This window comes from Vipera ursinii, assembly GCF_947247035.1.
Source record: "Vipera ursinii genome assembly, chromosome: 15".
NCBI lineage: Eukaryota > Metazoa > Chordata > Lepidosauria > Squamata > Viperidae > Vipera > Vipera ursinii.
Genome location: NC_139528.1, coordinates 5547347 through 5572520, shown reverse-complemented (window position 1 = coordinate 5572520; position 25174 = coordinate 5547347). Strand labels below are relative to the sequence as shown.

The 25174-nt window shown below is 49.4% G+C and overlaps 1 protein-coding gene and 1 long non-coding RNA gene across 2 annotated transcripts; one reads left to right on the top strand and one right to left on the bottom strand.

The window, feature by feature from the left end:
• Positions 1 to 473: 473 nt before the first annotated feature.
• MAP3K11 (mitogen-activated protein kinase kinase kinase 11) lies at positions 474 to 23927 on the top strand. Its single transcript, XM_083374185.1, has 10 exons — positions 474 to 1637; positions 14067 to 14247; positions 14715 to 14863; positions 15358 to 15533; positions 17232 to 17472; positions 17984 to 18094; positions 19180 to 19306; positions 20779 to 20864; positions 21620 to 21985; positions 22637 to 23927. The coding sequence occupies exons 1-10, from the start codon at positions 923 to 925 to the stop codon at positions 23071 to 23073; spliced, it is 2589 nt and encodes an 862-aa protein (XP_083230311.1). The 5' UTR covers positions 474 to 922; the 3' UTR covers positions 23074 to 23927.
• Positions 9908 to 14857, bottom strand: LOC310647228. Its single transcript, XR_014493847.1, has 3 exons — positions 14679 to 14857; positions 14186 to 14310; positions 9908 to 13768 (listed from the first exon to the last, which is right to left on the bottom strand). It is a non-coding gene; the product is annotated as an uncharacterized lncRNA (long non-coding RNA).
• Positions 23928 to 25174: the final 1247 nt, after the last annotated feature.

The following is a 25174-nucleotide window of genomic DNA, read 5'->3' as shown; positions in this document are numbered from 1 at the left end:
GAGGGGAAAAGAGCCCTCCGACGGCTCCATGCAAAGAGCCAAGACCCCCTTCAGACGTTCCAAGAGATGCGGGTTTTTTCTCTTTCCGCCCAACCCCGAATCATCCCGCAAGCAAGCTGACGCTCCAGATTCCCAGAGAGGGGCGCGGGGTGGTGGTGGTGGTGAAAAGCAGGGGATCCTTCCAAGCCCCGCTAGGACAAGGGCATGGAAGGGCACTCCAGTTCCCATCATCCGCCAACCGGATGGGAAGCGGAGTACCCCAAGTCTGGAGAAGCAGCCCAGCGCTCGGAGAGCAGGCCCGGAGCTCGGCTGGTTCTGGGCTTCGGCAGCCCACCCGGAGCCAGCCTCGCCTTTTTCTTCCGCCGGAGAAGGGAGCGCCAGCCAGCCAGCCAGCCGGGGAGACCCGCCTCCGCCGGGGCAGTCCCAGCCGGGCAGACCCGCCCTCGCCCTGCCTTGCCCGCCTGGCTCCGAGGGAAAGGACCGCTCGCTCCGCGGCCGGCCGAGAAGCCGGGCTAGCCGAGCCGTCGGGGGCGTCTTGCCGACCGGGATCGCCTCCGGCTGCCAGCCGAGGAAGGAAGAGACGGCGGCGGCGGCTCCGGGAGTCTCCCTCCTCCGGGTCGGGGCCGGGAGGCTTGGCGGGGAGGGACCGGACGGGACGAGGAAGCAGCGGCGCGCACCGAGGCCTCCGTCCGCGCCCCCGGCGGAGGAAGAGATCGCGGCGCCCGCGGGCGTCGTCGAAGCCTGGCGGGGGCATGTAGAGCCCGGCCCGCTTGCAGACGTGGATCCGCCTTCCCGAGGGGAGGGGGCTTGCGCTAGCTCGGCCCCCGCCGCCCCTTCCAGGATCTCCCCGTGGTCTCCCTTCCGCTGGGAAGAGGAAGAAGGGGGTCCATGTCCCCGGAGCCGATGAGGCCGGGAAGGCAGCATGGAGCCCCTGAAAAGCATGTTCCGCAAGACCCCTCTGGTGGGCGGGTGGGGGCCGGGCTCCCGAGCCGGGCTTCCCACCGCTTACGCCAACCCGGTCTGGACGGCGTTGTTTGACTACGAAGCCGCCAGCACAGACGAGCTGACGCTGCGGAAAGGGGACTTGGTGGAGGTCCTGTCCTGGGATTCGGCCATCTCCGGGGACGAAGGCTGGTGGGCCGGCAAGCTCCACGACCGAGTGGGCATCTTCCCTTCCAACTATGTCTCGCCCAAGACGGGGGCCTACGCGAGGCCCGGCGACCCGCCCGAGGCCGACTTTCGGGACCTGACGCTGGAGGAGGTGATCGGGGTGGGGGGCTTCGGGAAAGTCTACCGGGGCAGCTGGCGGGGACAGTTGGTGGCGGTCAAGGCGGCCCGCCAGGACCCAGACGAGGACATCAACACCACGGCCGAACGGGTGCGCCAAGAAGCCCGTCTCTTTGCCATGCTGAAGCACCCCAACATCATCGCCCTGAAGGCCGTTTGCCTGCAGGGGCCCAACCTGTGCTTGGTCATGGAGTATGCCGCCGGAGGACCGCTCAGCCGGATGCTGGCCGGACGCCGCATCCCGCCGCACATCCTCATCAACTGGGCCGTCCAGATCGCGCAGGGCATGGACTACCTCCACTGCGGCGCCATCGTGCCCGTCATCCACCGGGACTTGAAGTCCAACAACAGTAAGTCTTGGCGAGAGGTCAGGCCAGATTTGAACCCGGGTCTGGCTGAAGGGCCCCGCAGCCGAGCGGAACGGTGGCCCCCAAATTCCGACTTGGCCCTGAATTGTCTCTTTTTAACTCCACATAGATTGCTCCTGCCATATATTTTTTTTTTGCAGGTAGTCCTCAACTTAATGACCGCCATTGGTCGTAAAGTGGGGTAAAACTCACTTAACAAACGTCTGACTTAGCAACAGAAATGTTGGGCTCCGTTGTGGTTCATAAGTTGAGGACTCCCTGTAATTTGCAACTTGAAGGTGTGGACTTCAACTCCCAGAATTCTCCAGCCAGACAGCATGGCCGCTGGGGAATTCTGGGAGTTGAAGTCCACACAAAGTTGCAAAGTACAGGGAGTCCTCAACTTATGACCACAAGGGAGCCCAACATTTCTGTTGCTAAACAAGATGTTGGTTAAGTGAATTCTGCCCCCTTTTACATCCTTTTCTTGACACAGTCGTTAAGAGAATTACTGCCGTTCTTAAGTTGGATTCCCCATTGATTTTGCCTATCAGAGGGTCACCAAAGGGGATCACGTGACCCCGGGATGCCCCCACCGTCATAAATACGAGTCAGTTGCTAAGAATCTGATTTTTGATCACGTGAGTATGGGGATGCTGCAACCGTTGTCAGGGTGAAAAAGTGCCGTTGTAATTTCGAACAGTTACTAAGAGAATAGTTTTAAGTCGAGGACTACCTCTATATTTATATTTTTATTTTTATTTTAACTATTATTTTATTTTTTTCAATCTTTCTTTTGGGGTAAAACCATCCTTCTAGAGAAGGGTACTTGGTGGGACGATCCAAAGCGTCAAAACATTGGCTGGACTAATCAAAGTCCTCTTTTTCAAATTGCGCAGGAAAAGCGGCAATTTTGAAGCTCTGGACCTCTTTGTGGACTTTCCTACATCTAGGAAACTTCAAATAAGCTTCCCTGCTTTGGGTGGTTCAGATTCTCTTTTGTTCCCAAGCCCAGTTCCCAAATTTCTCCCTTCCACCTGGGATTCCTTGAAGGGGTCACCTGAAATGTTAAGCTTATTAAGCGGCATTTTCCCTCTGATCAAGTCATTTCTGAGGAAAAGTGTGGGATCCAGCACAGATGAATTGATTCATTCAAATTCTAGGCCGGTGGTCTTCCAATTTGGCCCTTTTATGACTTGTGGACTTCAACTCCCAGAATTCCTCAGCCCAGTTTGAAGACCCGATCTATCTAGGTCACTGCCTCTCAAGCTTGGCCGCTTTAAGATGGGTGGACTTCAACTCCCAGAATTCCTCCCAGAATTCCCCAGCTTACCTAGGCTCGCTGGGGAATTCTGGGAGTTGAAGTCCATTCCTTTTAAAAGTCTGTACGGTTGAGAAACGCTTCTCCAGATCAATGATTCCAAACCTCGGCCACTTTCAGATGGGTGGACTTCAACTCCATAGCTGGCTGGGGAATTCTGGGAGTTGAAGTCCACCCATCTGAAAGCGGCCGAAGTTTGGAAACACAGTTCTAGACTCAGGCCTAGAAGAAAGCCAGACAAGAGCTTCCCTCCCCAGCTCTCTTGGGTATGAAACAAATGTTCCTCTGAGCATACGCAGAGTATTCTCCCTTCCCCACACTTGCCACTCAACTTGTATTGCCAGGGGGCAGGATTTTTTTTTTAAAAAAAGCAAAGGTGGGCATAGATTGGGGAAAAACCCAGCCCGTTCTCTTTGCTACCCCCGTGCATGGCCAGGTTGATCCCATGTTTTGATCCTGTGGTTTGCCACCAGCTGATGACTGAGCTTGACCCAAGTGACCCACGAGGAGGAAGTGACGGTGGTGGCCGACTCTCCTGGCCTTGCGTTTCCTCCTGTAAGGGCGACATGCCTGTTTTTCTTTCCATGCAAAACAAGAACGACCTATTTCCGCCGGAAACCGCCGCAGAAAAATTAGGAGGTTCTTTGGGAATGAATTCCAGCCTGTTGCAAAATGATAGAAGAGCCAGCTTTGTCAGCTCAGGTGGGCGGGATCCGGGGTGGTGGTGGTGGTGGAAATGCACTTTGCACATGTGCAGAGTTTGTCCGTTGCAATGTTAGATAATCTGGGGTCTGCTGGAAAGCGAGGTAGGGAATGCAAATTAACAGGTCAGTTCTCGACTTGTAACCATTTGTTTACTGACTGCTCGGAGTGACAAGGGCCCTGAAAAAAGGGATTTATGGCCAGTTTTCACACTTAACGACCACATGGTCACATGATGAAAATTCAAACGCTCGACAAGTAGCATGTATTTGTAAGAGCTGTAGTGTCCCAGGGTCATGCAATCGTCTTTTGACAAGCAAAGTCAAAGCTAGATTCATTTAACAACCGTGTCATTAACTTAACAACTGCCTTGATTCGCTTAACAACGGTGGCAAGCAAGGTCGTAAAACAGGGCCAGAATCACTGAACAACTGCCTTGCTTAGCACACAGAGATTTTGGACTCAAGTCAAGGACTTCCTGCTAAATAAAACCAGGATGCCTTCATGCAAAGGCTCTTTCTGAGCTACAGAATTCACTTCCCCAAGCTGTAGTGATCCTAGAATTACACTGGAAAAGGATATCAGAGGTCATCTAGCCCAACCCTGTTTTTCTCTGTAAGGGTAGGATTTGCCAAAGCATGTCAGACCGAGATATTAAGATATATATATACAAGGGGGAAAACTTCCTCAAGGTGTGACTTGTGCAATCGTAGAGTAGTTTATCTACATAGATTGTGGTTTCTCTGCCTCTGGGGTTTTTTTTAAGGAGAAGCTGAATCGCCAATCTCTCGTGAATAATTTAATAGCTGTTCATGTAGGCTGCAAAGAGGTGGGCTAGATGACCCTTGGCATTCCTTCCAGGCCCACAACACTAAGAGGTGTCCCAGGTGAATTTTCTCTGGATGGATTTGAACCCATTTAATTCTGAAGGCATGCCCTCCCGCCCGTAACCCTCTCGGTGTGCTTGAACCACAGCTCCCATCGTCCCTGTCCTGACAATATTACAAGTTGCAGATGGGTTTGACCAGGGAGGCTCCGATCATTTGCTTTGGGGTTCTTGGTTCTGCTGAAGCGGTTCCAGTGGCCCTGCCTAAAATTGCATTTATTTATTTTTTCCTTTACCTTCCTTGTGACCAATCCTGGCTCAAGGGGGAAATTTGAAACCGGATTTTTTTTTTAAAAAAAAACCTAATAAGAGGCATATCTAGACTAGACAGTGGAGATTGAAACGTTGAGCAAAAAGTGGAAAGGATCCACTGCAAATTTCCCTTTTCATTGGGATTCTCGCTGGCTTCGCACAGGACAAGGAATAAATAAATATATGTGACGGTTTGTTTAGGGGCTGAAAAAAGTGACTTATGGTCATTTTGGACACCGTGGCAGCATCCCCATGGTCGCGTGATCATAATTTGGACACTTAGCAACTGACTCATATCTATGACGGCTGCAGGGTCCCGCGGTCAGGGGACCCCCTTTTGCGACCAATGGGCGAAGCCAGATTCAATTAACAACCGTGTTACTCATTAACAACTTACGGCCACAGCTGAGCCCCAAATTTCCACCAATAAGTCAGACGTTTGTTAAGTGAATAGTGACTGCGACCGTCACAAATACGAGTCCGTTGATTGGCATCTGAATTTTAATCACGTGACCAACGGTCGTAAGTGTGGGGGAGGAAAAACGGTCCTAAGTCCCTTTATTTCAGCACCGTTGTAACTTCACTAAATGACCTGGGGCGAAATTCACTTAACAAAGGTCTCAGTTAGCAACAGAAATGTTGGGCTCAACTGTGGCCATAAGTTAAGGACCACCTGTATGTGTATCCCGTTTCCCCCCCTCGTTCTGAAGAAAGAATTATGTGGATTTATACAGCACGTTTGCAAGAGCTCAAATTCGGCTCCAAAAAGATTTTCCCTGCTCTTTATCTGCACCTGGGGGGGAAAAAGATGAAAGATGGTTGATAATTAAATGAATATCCTTTCAGGCTGCAGAGCAACAGGGAGAGAATAATTGGAGTTTTCCCAGAAAACCTGAAGGCAGTTATGAGATTTATCTCTTAGAGAAGGCGTCTGTTCTACAGCCTTCCTCATTAAGGGACTGGATATTTTTGTCTTGCTAAAACCCAAAATGGCTTTCATTTTCTTGCACGTGAAACGGAAATCTTGTGAGTTTTTGCCTGCTTAGACTCACACTAGGCCGTTGTGGTGTCGTGTTCTGAGACATCAAACCTCTCTAATCTTCTACAACCTGATATAAAACATAGTTTTATATACTTTCTTCTCCTTCCTGTATAGAAGGATTGGGCCCTGGTTGATTCAGCATAGAATTCGAACCTGGAGCATTTCAATCAGGAAGTCGTGCTAGGAACAAAGTAGGAAACATTTGTCTGTGTGTGTGTGGGGGAGTAGTTACACAATTCAGGCTTTCCTACAATCGGGGTCTAATATTAACTGGGGTTTAGCTGCTGAAATCTTGATCTTCTAGCAGTTTTGAACCGCGACGTGTGAATAAGAATAAAACGCGGCACTTCTGAGCCAGTGCAGAGTGCACTTCCTTTGCTCCTGGGTTACTACAGATCGTCCTCAACTTATGACGGTTCATATAGTGACCATTCCAAGTTACAACGGCAGTGGAAAAAAATGATTTAGGACTGTTTTTCACACCTACGACCGTTGCAGCATCCCCCCACGGTGACGTGATCGAAATTCAGCCGCTTGGCACAACTGACTCGTATATATGACGGTCACAGCATCCCGGGGTCACGTGAGCCCCTTTTGCGACCTTCCGACAAGCAAAGTCAATGGGGGAAGCTGGATTCATTTAACAACCGGGTTACTAACTTATCAACTGCAGTGATTCACTTAACGACTGTGGCAAGAAAGGTCGTAAAGTGGGTCAAAATTCACTTAACTAACGTCTCACTTTGTAACATAAACGTTACGCTCAATCGGGGCCGTAAGTCAGAGGACACGTCAAGAAGTACCGGGTAATCCTTGATTGACGACCACAGGTGGTTCCAGAATTGCCACTGCTAAGCAAGGCGGCTATTAAGCGAGTCAACTTTTTTCCCCCGCAGTCGTTCTGCGAATCACCACCATCGTTAAGCAAATCACTCAGTTCTTAAGCAGATCTGGCTTCCCCCATTAAGTCTGCTTGCCGGAAGGTCGCAAACGGGGATCACACGACCTCAGGATGCCGCAACCATCATCATAGACACACGCCTCTCGCAAAGCAGCCGAATTTTGATCACGTGATCCTGGGGATGCTGCAACGGCCGTAAGTGTGAGGACCGGTTGCAAGCCCCTTTTTTCTTGAACTCTGAATAGTTAGCTAAACCCATGGTTGCAAATCAAGGACTATCTTACAGCAAAGTAGCAATCTACTATTTTGGAAGGGCAGAGACAGGGGTGACACCACGTTACAAATTTTGGTTCCCTACACAATCACAATTCCCCCCACCACCACACACACACACACACACATTTCCGATCTGGCAGGTTTTCCAAGGTTTGCAGAGGATGGCAGAAAAACCCGCCAGACCTGTTTTATCAGAAGTAAAAATGGGACAGGAGCAAAGTTGCTTTCAGACAATCAACCGGAGGTCATCGGGGGTTAGGAAAACCTGAATTTAAAATTTTAATGTGTAGTGAACGGGATGTATCTTATTATAGGGAGTCATCAATTTTCTATCACAATTGAGCCCAGCGTTTCTGTTGCTAAGTTGCCTTGTTTTACGACCTTTCTTGACACGGTTGTTAAGTGAACCACGGCAGTTTGTTAAGTTAGTAACCCGGTTGTTAAGTCAATCCGGCTTCCCCCGTTGACTTGGCTTGATCAGAAGGTTACAAAAGGTTACAAAAGAGGATCACCTGACCCCCGGGACATGTTCCCTGCCTGAGCAGGGGGTTGGACTAGATGACCTCCAAGGTCCCTTCCAACTACTTCTTCTTCTTCTTCTTCTTCTTCTTCTTCTTCTTCTTCTTCTTCTTCTTCTTCTTCTTCTTCTTCTTCTTCCTGTTCTTCATCATCATCATCATCATCATCATCATCATCATTATATGTGAGTCAGTTCCCAAGCATCTGAATTTTGATCAGATGACCCTGGGGATGCTGCAAAAGTCGTACCTGAACTGTTGCAAATGAGGAACGACCTGTATTTTTTTTCAGCCTAGGCAGATCATTTTCACTTCATATCCCATCATGGCTTGGGAATTATGGGAGTTAAAAAAATCAAACCTAATCTGGAGAAGAACAGTAAAAATTAAATGTCTGTAGGTTTTAAATAAAACTAATATTTTAACTAAATTTGGCACATGCCCGTTCCCAAATTTACATAGTGCCATAGAATCCTAGGGCTGGCGGGGACCTCGAAGGCCTTCTAGTCCAACCCACAGATTAAGGCAGAAATCCTTATATCAACCCAAACCAATGTTGGTCTCCGATCTTTTCTTAAAAACCTCCAGCAATGGAGCACGCACAGCTCTGGGAGTCAATTAGTCCTCAATTTATAAGCACAACTGGGAACCAGAACTTCCATCGCTAAGCGATACAGTCATTAAGTGAATCGTGCCAGATTTTATGACCTTTTTTATTTTTGGCTTGGGTTGCTAAGTGGATCTCAGTTCCCCCCCCCATGTCTGTTTTTAGGAAGTCACAAACGGGGATCATGTGATCTCGGGAAACCACAAACACACCGATGTGAATTTTGATGGCGTACCTTCTGCAACTGTGTGGGAACAAGTCCTAAATTGCCCTTTTCCAACGCCGTTGCAACTTTGAACGGTCATTAAATGGAGGGTCGTAAAGCGCGAAGACTACCTGTGCAACCCATTTGTCAAAAGGCAGAGTCCTTGATGCCCCAAATGCGCGTGAAGTTTGCGCAGCCCAGTAGCAACCGAGGCATACAGACAGAATTATGCGCCACTCTGCATTTCTGCACTGATGTTCAAAGAGATCCTTTTTGGAAATGCACAGTATAACGGACTTGGAAGGGACCTTGTGTGTGTGGGGGTCTTCTAGTCCAGCCCCTTGCTTGACAAGGAGACCCTCTGCCGTCCCAGACAAATGGCTGTCCAGTCTCTTCTTAAAAACCTCCAGTGTTGGAGCATTCACCACCTCTGGAGGCAGGTTGTTCCACTGGTTAATTGTTCTAACTGTCAAGAAGTTTCTCCTTAGTTCCAGGTTGCTTCTCTCCTTGATTCGTTTCCAATCCGTTGCTTCTTGTCCTGCCTTCTGGGGCTTTGGAAAATAGGTTGAGCCCCCCCACTTCTTTGGGGCAGCCCCTCAAATATTGGAAGACAGCTATCACGTCCCCCCATCCCCAATCCTTCTCTTCCCTAGACTAGACATGCCCACAAAATAAAGAATAACGGGATTGCAAGGGACCTTGCGAGGTCATCTAGTCCCGGGCTTTTGAACCAGCAGTACGGGTACCCCCTGTGGTACACTGGCACCTGGCAGGTGGTACGCGACCATCCTAGAAAAGTGGTAGCGGGGGAGGGGAATGAGCTGAAGCGGTGGCAGCACCGCACAAGCCTGAGCGAGAAGACGGCTGGAGCTGCAGGGCTGTCAGGGCTCAGCGGAAGCGCCAGGATCCAGCTGGAGCTCGGCGCTGATCCTGGCGCTTCTGAGCCCAGAAGAAGCGCCGATCAGCTGAAACGCTGCAGCATCTCCAGGGTCTTTCGATTTACATTCAGATGCTTGGCAACGGATTCATATTTATGACGGTCACAGTGTCCCAGGGTCATGTGAGGTGACCAAAACCTGCTGCAACCATCCAGCAGACGGGGGTGGGGGGGAATAAAAACCAAACATCCCCCCACCCCATCCCCACTGCCAATCCTCAACAGAAATGCTCACAACCATGAAAACCTCGGACAGGAGGAAGAGCGCCGCCGGGTGGGCAGGCAGGGGTCTTGCTCGGCTGTGGCTTGGGGGGGGGCACTTTTCCCAGTGCCACTGTAACTTCGAACAGTCAATAAGCGAACTGTTGTAAGACGAGGACTACCTGTACTTCATCACTTTTTTCCTTTTTTGTGGGGGGGAGCGGGTTTCATCAAGTTTTTGACACCTTGCTGGGCGACTGGTGGTGCTCGGATGTTGCCCTATCCCAGGGGTCGGCAACCTCGGCTCTTTTATGACTCGTGGACTTCAACTCCCAGAATTCCTGAGCCAGCATAGCTGGCTCAGGAATTCTGGGAGTTGAAGTCCACGAGTCATAAAAGAGCCGAGGTTGCCGACCCCTGCCCTATCCTAAAAGTGGTACAGTGGGTGAAAAGGTTGAAAAGCCCTGTTCCTAGTCCAACCCACTGCCCAGGCAGGGTAGTAGACCGAGTTCCCACAACCATTCACCTTACATTTTGGCCTCCAGCCCCCTGATCATCTTTGTCGCTCTTCTCTGCCCTCTTTCCCCCCGAGCCTCGGCCTCTTTTTTTTTTTTTAATATCCTGGCGGGATGCGATCTTCCGACTGTCTTACCGAGGCGTTATAAAGCAGTATCTCTTTTCGTCTGCCAGGAGAAACAAACCCAGTTCAGGCTCTCCTGGGATAAGATCCAGGGCGAGTGTCAAGGCCAGGGTGCAATTTCTAGATCTGGATTGACTGACCTCAAATTCACACCGGTGCATCTACTCCTTCGACAACACCACCCCGCCCCCCCCCCCATTCCTTTGCTGCCGGTCCTGTTTTCAGGAGTTGGCAAGGACAGGAAATTGTGAGTTTGGGGCGAGGTGGGGGGGGGGATTGTGCAGCAGCAGCAGCACAGTAGCTGCATCCTCTCCCTGCCCCCCTCCCCCCCCTCCTTTCCGCTTTCTCATCTCGCCACGGGGATCCAGTGTCGTTTCCTTCCTTATTGCTGGTTTTGTGAACCCGGTTGCGACACCAAGCCAGCTTTCTTTGCCTTCCAGCAAATCGAGGGGGTGGGGGTGGGGGTGGGCTGTCCTTGCAGACGGGCATGCGTTACCGGAAACGTTGGTGACTCTTTATTTATGGCTTGGAGGGAGGAAAACCAGAATGGGCGGTGGAGAGGGAGGCAAACTCATGAGATCTAGCAGCTTTCTGTTTTTTAAATTTATTTATTGAATTGACGTGCCGTCCATCTCTTCCTTCCTTCCTTCCTTCCTTCCTTTCTTTCTTTCCTTCTTTCTTTTTCTTTCTTCTTTCTTTCTTTCTTTCTTTCTTTCTTCCTTCCTTCTTTTTCTTTCTTTCTTTCTTTCTTTCTTTCTTTCTTTCTTTCTTTCTTTCTTTCTTTCTTTCTTTCTTTCATCCTTCCTTCTTTCTTTCTTTCTCTCTCTCTCTCTCTCTCTCTCTCTCTTTCTTTCTTTCTCTTTCTTTTCCAAAAAATATTCTCCCCTGACTGGGTAGAAAATTCATGGTGAGACGGGTGGCATATAACTGCCCAATAAAATAAAATCAATAAAAATGCCCACTTCAGCTGCCCCCGTCTCACACACTTTCTCCCTGGCTGAAATCTCCTTCGAACAGGAGCAGGATTTTGAGCAGGAAGTCCTCCACTTACGACCACAGTGGAGCTCAAAATTTCTGTCGCTAAGCGAGGCAGTTCCAGTGAATTCTGGCCCATTCTACCACCATTGTTAGGTGAATCAGCGCAACTGGTTAAGTTAGGAACACGGTTGTTAACTGAATCTGGCTTTCCCCGTTGACTTTGCTGGTCAGAAAGTCACGGAAGGGGATTGCGTGACCTCCCAGCATACAGCGACCGTCATAAGTACGAGTCACTTGCCAAGAATTCTGATCGTGGGAATGCTACACAGGTCGTGAGCGTGAAAAACAGTTCGTAAGTCCCTTTTCTTCGGTGCCGGTGTAACTTTGAACGGTCAATAAATGAACTGTTGTACGTCGAGGACAGTCCGTAAACGGAGAACCACCACCTTGCTCTGGAACTCCGGTCGGGGAGCAAATTGCAAGCAAAGACCTTCTGCACATGATCAGAGGCCCTGTCCCTCTTGATTTCAACGCTCCCCAAAACCCGCCAATTGAGCAAAATCCCCGCGAGGGAACCCGGAGGCTGGTTGGGCTCCGTTCCCACAATCCGTAGGCCAGGCAGACATTTCGTGTGTGGGGAGAGAGGGCGGCCTGACTAGGCCCTCCATTGTGTCTGGGGCCGGCTGGAGAATTGAGCCATTGTTCTTGCCGAGCTATGGAGAGGGTGGACCTCGCCAGCCAGCCACGGGCTTCTCCGTCCACCTTTCCCCAGCTGCTCTTTGAATCTCCCTTCCCCGCCGGGCTCTTGGACGGAGGAAGCCAGGAAAAAGAGGGGCAGGAAGCGAGTTGGAGGAAGCCAATGGGACACACACACACACACCCCCGAAAGCCCCCCTCCCCAGGCAGGCAGGGCATTGTTTTCAAGAGGTTGCTGGGCTGCGCTGTTTGTTCTTCCCTCTGAAAAAAAAATCTCCCCAAGCCACAAAGAGTCCTTAAAGAATGAGAACACCAGCCTAGCAAACTCTGACCTGGCCAGCTTCTCCCAAGCCTACTTCAACCCATAAATCAGAGTAAGAGCTGGGAGGGACCCTGGAGGTCTTCTAGTCCAGCCCCCTGCTCAAGCAGGAGGCTTTATGCCATGTGTCCCGTCTCTTCTTAAAAAGCCTCCAGCGATGAAGCGCCCACAACTTCTTGTGGCGAGCTGTTCCACTGGTTGATTGTCCTCAACGGTTAGGAAGTTTCTCCTTAATTCCAGGTTGCTTCTCTCCTTAGTTAGTTTCTATCCGTCGTTTCTCGTCCTGCCTTCAGGGGCTTTGGAGAATCGGTTGACCCCCTTGTCTTTGGGGCAGCCCCTCAGATATGGGAACTCTGCTATCGTGTCACCCCTCATCCTTCTTTGCATTAAATTAGACATATCCAATTCCTGCAGCCGTTCTTCGTATGTTGTCTCATCTCCAGGCCTTTAATCATCTTAGTTGCTCTTCTCTGCACTTTTTTCCCCCCCAAAGTCTCTACATCTTTTTTTTTTTTTTTGTAATCTGGGTGACCAAAACTAGATGCAGTATTCCAGGTGTGGCCTTACTAAGGCTTTACAAAGCGGTACTGATACTTCGCATGATTTTGATCAGAAGACATGAGGCACAAATTCACACCGAAAGGTTCAGTCGAGCTGCGGTTTTGTTGTTGTTGTTGTTGTTGTTTAACTAAAAGGCAACGCACAGGGATCTTCTCCATGAACGCTTAGACGAGTATCGGTGGCTGATTGAAAAGGGGTTGGACGGTTCACTCGCGACTACGTAGGGATTCTAGGCTGAGGCCTCTTTTGACCCCACCCCTCCCAGTTCTCTTCTGGAGAAATGACATTCGGTAATGTTTTTGCCAGATTTGAGATCCGTTCCTCCAGCAGACGGGACGCTTGTGTATTTTGATTGCAATGGTAATTACAATTTAATTTAATTGTAAATGTAATTGGGATGTACTTTTTAAAACATTTTTGGCCTACTATAAATAAGTAACAACAAAGTCCTTCTGTTTGTTGGGCGAACAGACCTCAATTCCAGCACCGCTCCAGCGGCAATTTTTCCTCTTGGCTTCCCCACTGACTTTCTGGGGAAGCCTGCGGAGAATATTGCAAATGGCGATCACGTGCTGTCAGGGCACTTGGCAACTGGTTGTAAATGCAAACAAGTCGCCAGGCCCCTGAGGTGCAGTCATGGTGAGACATTTAGCCCCAAGTGCTTTCTGGACCGTACGCACCAATTCCAAGGCCGTTGTGACTGCGAAAGATCATTAAACAACTGGTCATAAGTCAAGGCCTACCTGTGACCAGCTGAAAAAATGCCTATTGGAGAAAATGAACTCATTTAATAATTGCCACATTTACTTAACGATTGCTGAAAAAAAAGCCAAAAAATTCAGATCTGGCCACATGAGTCCCCGAGTTACATCCGCCATGATTTATGACCGAACGTTTTGGTCAGTGGAACTACAGATAGTCCTTGACTTACAACAATTCATTTAGTGACTGTTCAAGGCTACAACAGCACTGAAAAATTGCTTACAACCGTTTTTCACCATTGGTCCCACCATCAAAATTCGGACGCTTGGCAGCTGACTCACATCTACGACCGCGGCAGTGCCCCGGGGTCACGTGATCCCCTTTCGTGACCTTGTGACAAAGCAAAGTGAACAACCATGTGAGTAAACTTGACAACTGCAGTGATTCAACAACTGTGACAAGAAAGGCAAAGTGAACAACCGTCGTACTAAACTTGACAACTGCAGTGACAAGAAAGGTTGTGAAATGGGGGGCAGGGGGGAATTCACTTAGCCACTGTTAACCAGGTTTTGGGATCAATTGGGATCCTAAGTCTGCACAGGGAAGAGTTTCCAGAACCGGCTGTTCAAAAACACAGCTTGCCTATCTCTGGGGTTGTTTGAATGCGTTCTCTTTTTTCCTCCCACAGTTCTGCTGAGCGAATGGGTGGACGATGGCGAGGTCAGCGGAAAGACCCTAAAGATCACCGATTTTGGGCTGGCCAGAGAATGGCACAAAACCACTAAAATGAGCGCGGCTGGGACTTACGCCTGGATGGCGCCGGAAGTCATCAAAAACTCCACTTTTTCCCGGGGTAGCGACGTCTGGAGGTAAGGTGGGGAGGGAAAATCTGGGGAGCTTCTCCAGATGGATGAAGGACGGAGGTTCAAAACCTGTTTGGCCATGGAGGAGATAATAATATAATAATAATAATAATAATAATAATAATAATAATAATAAGAAGAAGAAGAAGAAGAAGAAGAAGAAGAAGAAGAAGAAGAAGAAGAAGAAGAAGAAGAAGAAGAAGAAGAAGAAGGAGAAGAAGAAGAAGTACTAGTAGTAGTAGTAGGAAGGGACCTTGGAGGTCATCTAGTCCAACCCTCTACTCAGGCAGGAAACCCTATACCATTTCAGACAAATGGCTGTCCAGTCTCTTCTTAAAAACCTCCAGTGTTGGAGCATGTCTCCTACTGGAGCAGGGGGCTGGACTAGATGATCTCCAAGGTCCCCTCCAAATAAATGGTCGTAACTCGAGGACTACCTGTAATCTTTTCCCTGTTTCTTCTTCTACTTCCAGTTATGGGGTGCTGCTGTGGGAACTCCTCACCGGCGAAGTTCCATACCGGGGAATTGACGGGCTGGCAGTGGCTTATGGGGTTGCCGTCAACAAACTCACCCTTCCGATACCTTCCACGTGCCCAGAATCCTTTTCACGTCTGATGACGGGTAAGAAAAAAAATATATCTCAGAGGCCGGATTAGGAATTTTCAGCATAACTCTGCTAGATTAGAACAAAAAGTCTTTTTTTAAAAAAATGTTTTTCTTGCCTTCTGTTAGCCCAGCTGAAATCTATGCTTGCAGCACTGTTCCCAGGACAGGCAGCCCTCGGCTTGCAACATGACCGTTTGAAGCTATTAACAGCAATGCAAAAAGGGTCTTATGACCGTTTTTCACACTTATGACCACTGCAGCATCCGCGGGGTCATGTGATCAAAATCCAGATGCCTGCCACAGCTGCCTTCTTCCTCTTCTCTCCTCTAACCATTCACGCTCTCTCTCCCTGCCTTAAGCGCAACTCCTGAGCACCGGGTACAGAGCAGACAGGTCCAGCAGCTCGACGTTGCACAGTCTCCAAGGGGCAGCTGATTCTCAACGTCGTTATTTGACTCCTCTCTCTTTTGTTTCCCTCCTTGGCTGCCTTTCCGTGTGGGTCCCACCAGAGTGCTGGCAGCAGGACCCCCATGCGCGCCCCAGCTTTGCCTCCATCCTTGATCAGCTGACGGTCCTCGAAACGCAGGTGCTGCGCGACCTGCCGCAAGAGTCCTTCCACTCCATGCAGGACGACTGGAAAGTGGAGATCCAGAATATGTTTGACGAGCTGCGGGCAAAAGAGAAGGTGAGAATCAGAAGGGAAAGGCTGGATGTAGGTGTGGGTGTATCGGAGGGGCCAATTTTCCTTTCCGAACAGGGCTCAGATCCAGGATGCAGTTAAATAATATAACTGAATACCAACATTGGAAGGGACCTTGGAGGTATTCCATTCCGTTTTGTTCTATTCTATATTCCATTCCATTCCATATTCTATTCTATGCTATGCTATGCTATGCTATGCTATGCTATGCTATGCTATGCTATGCTATACTATACTATTCCCATCACCTATTCTATTCTATTCTATTCTATTCTATTCTATTCTATTCTATTCTATTCTATTCCCATCACCTTCTATTCTATTCTATTCTATTCTATTCTATTCTATTCTATTCTATTCTATTCTATTCTATTCTATTCTATTCTATTCTATTCTAATTCTATTCTATTCTATTCCCATCACCTTCTATTCTATTCTATTCTATTCTATTCTATTCTATTCTATTCTATTCTATTCTATTCTATTCTATTCTATATTCCATTATTTATTCTATTCTATTCTATTCTATTCTATTCTATTCTATTCTATTCTATTCTATTCTATTCTATTCTATTCTATTCTATTCTATTCTATTCTATTCTATTCTATTCTATTCCATATTCCATATTCCATTCCATATTCTATTCTATTCTATTCTATTCTATTCTATTCTATTCTATTCTATTCTATTCTATTCTATTCTATTCTATTCTATTCCTATTTTGCTGTTTGTTTCAATTACATTCGCTTTTAATTTAATATTCCAGCCCCCTCACCTCTCTCTGAGTTTCTTTGTCTTCTTCATTTTCTGGCTGCTACGAGGCTGATTTTGAAAGCCTCTGGGAAGTTATTATTTCCTTTTTCCCAGGATCCCCTACCTACCTAGTCATTCTGGAGCTTTCTCAGAAAACGAGATTAGATGCCTTACACCCAAGGCCAACATACATTCACTAGCAACTGCTCCTGACGTGACAGTCTTAAGAGTGACTATCTTCCAGTGAGTTGGATTCTAAAGAAATTGCCACAATATGTTGAAAATATACACTATTTTTTTTCCTTTTTGGAAAATCAGTGATAACAAGCCCGGTATAGATAGTTCTCGACTTAGCAACCATTTATTTAGTGACTATTCGAAGTTAGAACTGATGTCTTGCAGTTGTTAAGTTAGTAACCTGGTTGTTAAGTGAAGCTGGCTTCCCCATTGACTTGGCTTGTCCGAAGGTCGCAAAACGGGGATCACATGACACCCCCTCCCCCCATGGGACCCTGCAACCGTCATAAATGTGAACCGGTTGTCCAACATCCGAAAGTAAATGACGTTGACCATAGGGATGCTGTAACGGTCGCAAGTGTGAGAAACGGTGCCAGGTCACTTTTTTCAGTGCCATTGTAACTTTTAGTGAACAGTCAGTAAACGAGCTGTTGTAAATAGAGGACTGCCCGTCTTTACAACAGCTGCTGCATCCCCGGGTCACACAACCCACTAGTTGCAACCTTCCCAGTCAGCTTCTGACAACGAAAGCCAACGGGGGGGAGGGGGAGCTAGAATTGCTTAATGACCCGCAATGCAGTTAATAACCGATTTGCTTTCCCGCCTTGGCTTCTCCGAGGATCCCCTCCTGGGAGACCCAAAGATTCCCTCTCTGACAAGGGGGCTTGTCCTGGATGCATTCTTCTCCCCAGGAGCTGTTGAGCCGCGAGGAGGAGCTGAATCAGGCAGCGCTGAAGCAGAAATCCCAGGAGGAATTCCTCCGCCAGCGGGAACATGAACTGGCCCAGTGGGAGCTGGAGGTTTTTGAGCGCGAACTCAGCCTCCTGATCCAGCAGATGAACCATGATCGGCCGCACGTGAAGAAGCGCAAAGGCACCTTCAAGAGGAACAAGCTCAGAGGCCGGGACAGCGAGCGCATCAGCATGCCACTCGGTAGGAAGGCTGGGTGGGGCTCCGGGTGGGGTTTACTCTTTCTGGAGGTCCATTGGTTGCTGGGTGTGTGCGTGCATTTCTTTTGCCAAAGCATTTGGAGCGGGTTGCAGTGGCCGTGGAGCAGCCTTCTTGGGGATTCTGGGAAGTAAATAGGGTGTGCTTAGGGTTTCTGGGAAATGAATGTGGTGCCCTCAGGAATCTTGGGAAACGAATCAGGGGCACAGAGAGCTTCTGGGAAATACTCAGGAATTCTGGGAAATAAATCTGGGGCACTTTGGAAACCTGGGAAATAAATCAGGGATCTTGGGAAATAAATAAATGAGGCACCCTGAGGGATCTGGGGAAATACATGTAGTGCCCTCGGGGATTCTGGGAAATAAATCTGGGGCACTTGGAGAACCTGGGAAATAAAGGTGGTGCACACATTAACACACAGCTTGACGAGTGCAGAAAATGCTAGATCTGACCTGATCAACTTCAATCTGGTTTTTCTCTCTTTTCTTTCTTTCAGATTTTAAGCATTGCATCACGGTTCAGGCGTCCCCAGGGCTGGACAAAAGGAAGGATTTCTTTGATGTGGGAGCTGGTGGCTCTCCCACCTTCCCACGGCTTCGAGCTATCCGTGAGTGGCATGGGTTTCCCTCTGGACAAATCCCCCAGACCCATCTCAACAAGTTTAGATGCCGATAAGAGGCAATCCTTAATTTACAGCCGTTCATTTAGAGACTGGTAGAATATTTGTAGCTCAGGTTGAACTTTGGGGTCCTTGGTGCTCTCTGAGCCGGGTGGTTTCCTTGCAGACGTTTCATAACCCAACTAGATAACATCAGCAGGGCTAGAAGGGAGTTGAGTTTAAGGAGAGGAGGAAGAGGACGAGGAGGACGACGACGACGACTCCTCTGGGCACCTTGGTGCTTTCTGAGCTTGGACGTTTTCTTGCAGACATTTCATGACCCAACTAGGTAACATCATCAATGCTCAAATAAGCAAATTCCGTTCCTTCTAGCACTGATGAAGTTACCGAGTTGGGTCATGAAACGTCTGCAAGAAAACCACCAAGGAACCCACAGTCTCATTCATCCTCCTCTTCCTCCTCCTCTTCATCTCCTTCCTCCTCCTCCAATCTACAAACTCCCTCCCTTTTAGCACTGATGAAGTTACCTAGTTGGGTCATGAAACGTCCGCAAGAAAACCACCCAGCTCAGAGAGCACCAGGGACCCCACAGTCCATTTCCTCCTCCTCCTCCTCCTCCTCCTCCTCCTCCACCACCTCCTACAATTCTCCTCCCTCCTCCCTTCTAGCACTGATGATGTTACCTAGTTGGGTCATGAAACGTCTGCAAGAAAACCACCCAGCTCAGAGAACACCGAGGAGCCCAAAGTTCAATCTTGGGCGACAAATATTTTGTCAGTATTCTAGGTTCTAGCATCTCTCCTTGAATAGTTTCCATCCGTTGCTTCTCGTCCTGCCTTCTGGTGCTTTGCAAAATAGGTTGACACCCCCCCCCCATCTCTTCTTTGTGGCAGCCCCTCAAATAGTGGAATTCCCACAACCGTTCTTCGCACGTTTTAGCCTCCAGCCCCCTGATCGTCTTCGTTGCTCTTCTCTGCACCCTTTACAGAGTCTCAGCATCTGTTTTTTGTATCCTGGTGACCAGAACTGTAGTTTTTTTAATTGCCCGTTGTATTTTTTTGTCCTCCTCACAGTGGAACCGAGCGAGAACGATCAAAACTGGAACCGACAAGCGCCCCGTCTGGGAGACGAGACCTGGAATGGCCACACCAAGAGCCCAGGATCCCCCAAAATGTCTGAACGCAGCACACAAAATGGCAGGTAGTGAGCCTCTGTCTTCCCCTCATCGCAACTGGTCACGGCAATCTCCTTCTTCCAACGAATAGGATGTTTGTATCTCAATTTCGGGAGCGGAGTGGGGTATCCTATCCCCGTCTTGCGACTTCTTTCCCTCACAGTAGTATGGGTAGTCCTCGCTTAACAACCGTTCGGAGTTACGACAGATCTCCCCATAGTGTCGTAATCACGTTTGGGGTGCTTGGCAACCGGCTCTCGTTCTTGACCGTTTGTAATCCCTCGTGGTCAGGTGACCCTAATTTTGGGTGGGTTTTGCCGAATTCTGGCATTTCCTTCTGGCAAATGAAGAAGGAAGAAACCTGGTTCATTTAATGACTGGGACATTCACTTTACAACTAACGCAAACCCAAAAAAAAAGGCTGTAAAATTGAGCGGGATCCTGGGCTGACCCGCTTAACATCCGCCACAATTCTGAGCTCAATCGCGGTCGTAGGTCAAGGTCTACTTATAAAATGATTCTTTTCTTCTTTGTTCAAGCAATGCGGATAGTCCTTGACTTACGACAGCTTGTTTCGTGACCAAAGTTACAGCAACATTGAGAAAAAGGGGCTTACTACCATTTTTTCACCCTTACGGCCATTGCAGCATCTCCATGGTCACGTGATTTACACTTGTATGTTTGGCAAATGACTCACATTTATGACAGTTCCATAGTCACGTGATCCCTTTTGCGGCCTTCTGACAAGTCAGTGCGGAAGCCAGATTCACTTAACAACCATGTTGCTAACTAGCAAATGTGGCCAGAAAAGTCATAAAATGGGGCAAAACTCACTTAACAAATGTCTCACAAAGCAGCATAAAATTTTGGGCTCCATTGTGGTCATAAGTTGAGGACTCCCTCTGCTATGCAACTTTAAGATGTGTGGACTTCAACTCCCAGAATTCCCTAGACGGCCGTGTTGTCTGGCTGGAGAATTCTGGGAGTTGAAGTCCACACCTTAAAATAGCAAAGTACCGGGTGTCCTCAACTTATGACCACAATGGAGCCCAAAATTTATGTTGCTAAGCACAACATTTGTTAAGTGAGTTTTACCCCATTTTACGACTTTTCTGCTGTCTGGCTGGGGAATTCTGGGAGTTGAAGTTCACAAATGCTGAAGGGCTAGGGAATTCTGGGAGTTGAAGTCCACGCATGCTGACCAGCTGGGGAATTCTGGGGGTTGAAGTCCACGCATGCTGAAGGGCTAGGGAATTCTGGGAGTTGAAGTCCACGCATGCTGTCCAGCTGGGGAATTCTGGGGGTTGAAGTCCCCATATCTTAAAGTTGCTCTCGGTTAACCTGACTGACCCAGGTTTTTAATGAGGTTTAACAACTCACAGTGAGCACCCAAACAAAATGGAGAATATAATACAAAATATTTGGGGTGGATTCAGCGAATCCCACAGGGCAGCGGTTTCAGAATTGTCCCCCCGATCCTCGTTTCTCTCCGTGGCAGGAGGAGGTCACGTCCTGAAGAAACGACGTGGTACGTAGAGCCAGGCGGTTCCCCTGTACACTCGCATTCACAGTCCAGCCAGAACGGTGAGTCCCTTCCTCCTCCGTTTGGCCTGTTTCATTGCAATGAAATTGCTAACGGTAGTCCTCGACTTACAGCCGTTTGGTTAGTGACCGTTCCAAGTTACAACAGCACTGGGGAAAAAGTGACTTTAGGACCGTTTTTCACACTTACGAACACTGCGGCATCCCCGTGATCACGCGAATGAAATTCGGACGCTTGGCCACTGACTCGTATTTATGACGCACGTGAACCCCTTCTGACAAGCAAAGTCAATGGGGAAGCCAGATTCGCTTAACAACCGTGTGACTCATTTCACAACGGCAGTGATTCACTTATCAATTGTGGCGAGAAAGGTTGTAAAACGGGGCAAGACTCACTTATCAACCGTCTCGCTTAGCAACAGAAATTTCAGGCTCCGTTGTGGTCGTAAGTCGAGGACCATCTTGTACTTCATAAAGAGACACATAAAAGGGCCTCCACAGCCATTTGTTATTGTAACATGGCACGGGCGGCATTCCAAGACAAAAAATAATCATTGTTCAGTTTTAAGGGATAGGAATGGAGTCGTATTTTTCCTCTTCCCTCCCCTTTATCTTTCCTTTTATGCTGTGCCATTTTTTAAAAAAAATAATCATAAAAAAGAGCAGCCTAATCTACTTTCTGTCTATGGAGACTCTTGGTCATCCAAAGGTGCTTTTTTGTCAGGAGGCAACTGGGCTCCTGGTTTTAAATTTGCCAAGTTACCGCTTCTCGTTTTCTCATTGTTTCGTCATTCCAGGCGATCTTCCCACCACCTCGGCAGAAACTGAGGAGCCAACACTGGAAAGGCCAAGCGGGCCCAGACTCGTCGAGAGAGTCCTACTCCGAGGTTCAGCCTTGCTGGCTTCCCTGGGCTTGGGCCGGGAGTTGCCGATCCCCTTTCAGGAGGGGCCCGTGGAAAGGCCAGGTGCTAAGAAGCCCTCTCCCCAAAGAGACCCCACCCCTGCCCTGCAGGTGGAGCCCTGCAAGGATGACGCTGCCACGGAGCTCCTCATTGACCTGGCCTCGGTGGGGGACAGGACCGCCTTGCCGCCCCTCTGGATAAGGGACTCACCCAGGGTCCCTCAGCTCGCGGAAGGACGGACCACCAAGACCCCAAAGTGGGGTGAGCGGCAGCAGTCCACTTATTTGAAAGCATGCAGGCTGGGGGATTCTGGGCATTGAAGTCCATGCATCATAAAGCATGGGGGTTTCTGAGAGTTGAACCTGTCTCAGCTTAAAGCATGCTAGCTGGGGGAATTATGGGTGTTGAAGTCCATGCATCTTAAAAGCATGGGGGATTCTGGGAGTTGAAGCCCCCTCAGCTCAAAGCATGCTGGCTGGGGGATTCTGGGAGTTGAAGCCCTCTCAGCTTTAAGCATGCTGGCTGGGAGATTCTGGGAGTTGAACTGCATGCATCTTAAAGCATGGGGGTTTCTGGGAGTTGAAGCCCTCTAAGCTCAAAGCATGCTGGCTAGGGGATTCTGGGAGTTGAAGGGCATGCATCTTAAAGCATGGGGGATTCTGGGAGTTGAAGCCCTCTCAGCTCAAAGCATGCTGGCTGGGGGATTCTGGGAGTTGAAGTGCAGGCATCTTAAAAGCATGGGGAATTCTGGGAGTTGAAGCCCTCTCAGCTTTAAGCATGCTGGCTGGGGGATTCTGGGAGTTGAAGTCCACCCATCTTAAAGCATGCTGACTGGGGAATTCTGGGTGTTGGAAGTCCACCTATGCACCAGAATCCCCACACCAATCGCAGCTTTGCTCTGTCTTTCCACAGATGGCGCTTTCCCGTCTCCCTCCTCCCCCCGCAGCCCCCGCTCCCCTCGCCCCTCCCTCCACCCCACCCTCATTTCCCGCCCCCGCCCCTCCCCAATCCGCAGCCGGATCGACCCTTGGAGCTTCGTGTCGTCGGGAACTCGGGCTTCGCCAGCCGTCACCCCGGTCCAGTCCCCCCGTCTGGGCCCACGTCAAGTCAAACCCCCCGGTCCCGAAAGCACCAATCCTTTCGGGGCGCCCCATTCGAATCCGTTCGCCTGGGGGGACTTTTCGGCACCCGCCGACCCTTTTCTCGGGAGCTCCACGCCGGCAGCCCCAGAGATGCTCGGCCCCGTTTGCTGGACCTCCAGACCACACCCAACTCCACCAGAGGATTTGCCGGCCTCGTCCTGGTGGGGGGACACCTCCTGCCCCCCGGGAGGCACGATCCCCAAATGACCGGGGACCCGCTGTTTCCAGATGTGGCCTGCCAGACGTCATGTGACGGGACCCTGGCCTGCCGCATGGCCAAAGATCGGAGGACCACAGACTGCTATTCTACAGGGAAAGACATTAAAAACAAGCAAACAAAAGCCCCTAAGATCCTCAGTGGTGAAAACTGGGGGGCTAACTTCCTCCCCACATCTCCGCTATGCAACGAACACTAAGCTGTCAAGCCAGCATTGGCTCGCCTTGTGGTGCCCTTTTCACGTTGCCATCCTGGTTCCTCCTTACAGGCAGCTATCTTGGTTCTCACCTCTGCTCCCTTTCCTCCCATGCCAGTGGGTCTTCCCCATTTCATGGGGGAGGGGCGCAGGGAAAAAAACCGACACCAGGATCGAGATTTCCCCCCCCCCCCGCCAAACGATCCTGGTTAGCTTTCCATTCCTTCCCTCTCCCTGGAAAAAAAATTCCAGCCAACGGAGGCCTTGCCCAAAGGGGCCATTTGTCTTTTTGCACACGAAGAGAGCCAAGGACAAAGGGGGGCTGGGGGAAAAAAATGAGGGGGGGTTGTCCGTGCAGCCCCCTCCTCAGCCCTCATCTTGAGGCCAAAGCAAAAAGCAGAGCCAATTCCCGCAGGACCAAAGCAGCCCAAAGCACTTTTTAAGTGTGCATTACTACTGTGTCTTCTTTCCCCTACTTGAAACTCACACGCGTGCCAGGCTCCCTCTCTCCTCGTTTCCTTTCCCGTATGTGCACGCACACACTCCCATGAGCAGGGGGGGCAGAGGGGGGGGGAGCCAACTGTGTTCAGGACCGTCCCAGCACCGGGCGGGCCGACCCTGTGAAACGAGACCAAATAAACCTCTGGATGTCGCCATTCTGCGCACGTGTCTTTTTGGGAATTCGGATCGGACACAAGAAAGGCGTGGGGGGTGGGGGGCAAGGACGCATTGCGCACTGTTGTGCATGGAGGTTTTCCCTTCTGGCATTTAGCAGAGTTCCACAGCCACGCTGCGCTTATTCCGTCCTCCACTTAGCTTGGCAAACGTGAGGGACTAGCTCCTTTATCTGCAGTTGAGAATCTCTGAAAACATACCGATTTAAGACAGCAGGATTTGTGCTGCTCAGCCAAGGCAGCTGCGAACTTGGTCGCATTCGATTCTGCAAGCTTTTCCTGCCGTGGTTGTTAAGTGAATCATGGGGAAAGTGCGGTCGTTAAGCGAACCATGCGGGGGTTCAACCAATCCAGCTTCCCCCGTCAAGTTTGCTTGTCAGAAGCAGGAGGGGGAAGTCGCAAACGGGGATCACGTGATCCCGGGATCCTGCGGCCATTGTAAACACGTGCCGCTTTTGACCGTGTGACGATGGTTGTTAGAGGGAGGATCAGTCGTGTCTCACACCTTTTTCAGGGTTGTCGTAACTTCAAACAGTCGTCAAATGAAACGTGTGTAAGATGAGGACCCAGATTTTGGGGGGCAATAAGCTGACTTTGTAATAATGCCGCTTGGGGGGGGGGAAAGCCCTAATAAGCAGGCATAGACATAGAATGAAGGCTACTGCTAAGCTTGTAAGCCGCCCTGAGTCTTCGGAGAAGGGCGGGATATAAATGGAATTAAAAATAAAAAATAAAATAATAAGCAGGCATATACATAGAATGAAGGCTACTGCTAAGCTTGTAAGCCGCCCTGAGTCTTCGGAGAAGGGCGGGATATAAATGGAATTAAAATAAATAAATAAATGTGGATTACCTGTATGTAGGGGTTGGGAACATGATTTTTGCACCCCAGATCCTATAACGGGGTTCGTACAATATGCTACTTAAGATATAATGGATTTGGGGTTTTTTTTTGTGGTTTCTCCTGGCCCCTCGTTTGAAATAAGCGGGTCCATCAAACTGTTCATTCTTTGGGCCTTGAATTGACACGAACATTGTGGTGTTGTTGTTTTTTGTAGAAAGCCACAAAAAGAAACTTTGGTTTGCTATAAAGGCATTCCTCAATTCAGCCCAACATTTCTGGGGCTAAGCAAGACAGTGGTTGCGCGGGGTTTTGCCCCGTTTTGTGACCTTTTGGCCACAGTTGTTAAGTTATAAAGCTAGTCACGCGGTCGTTAAATG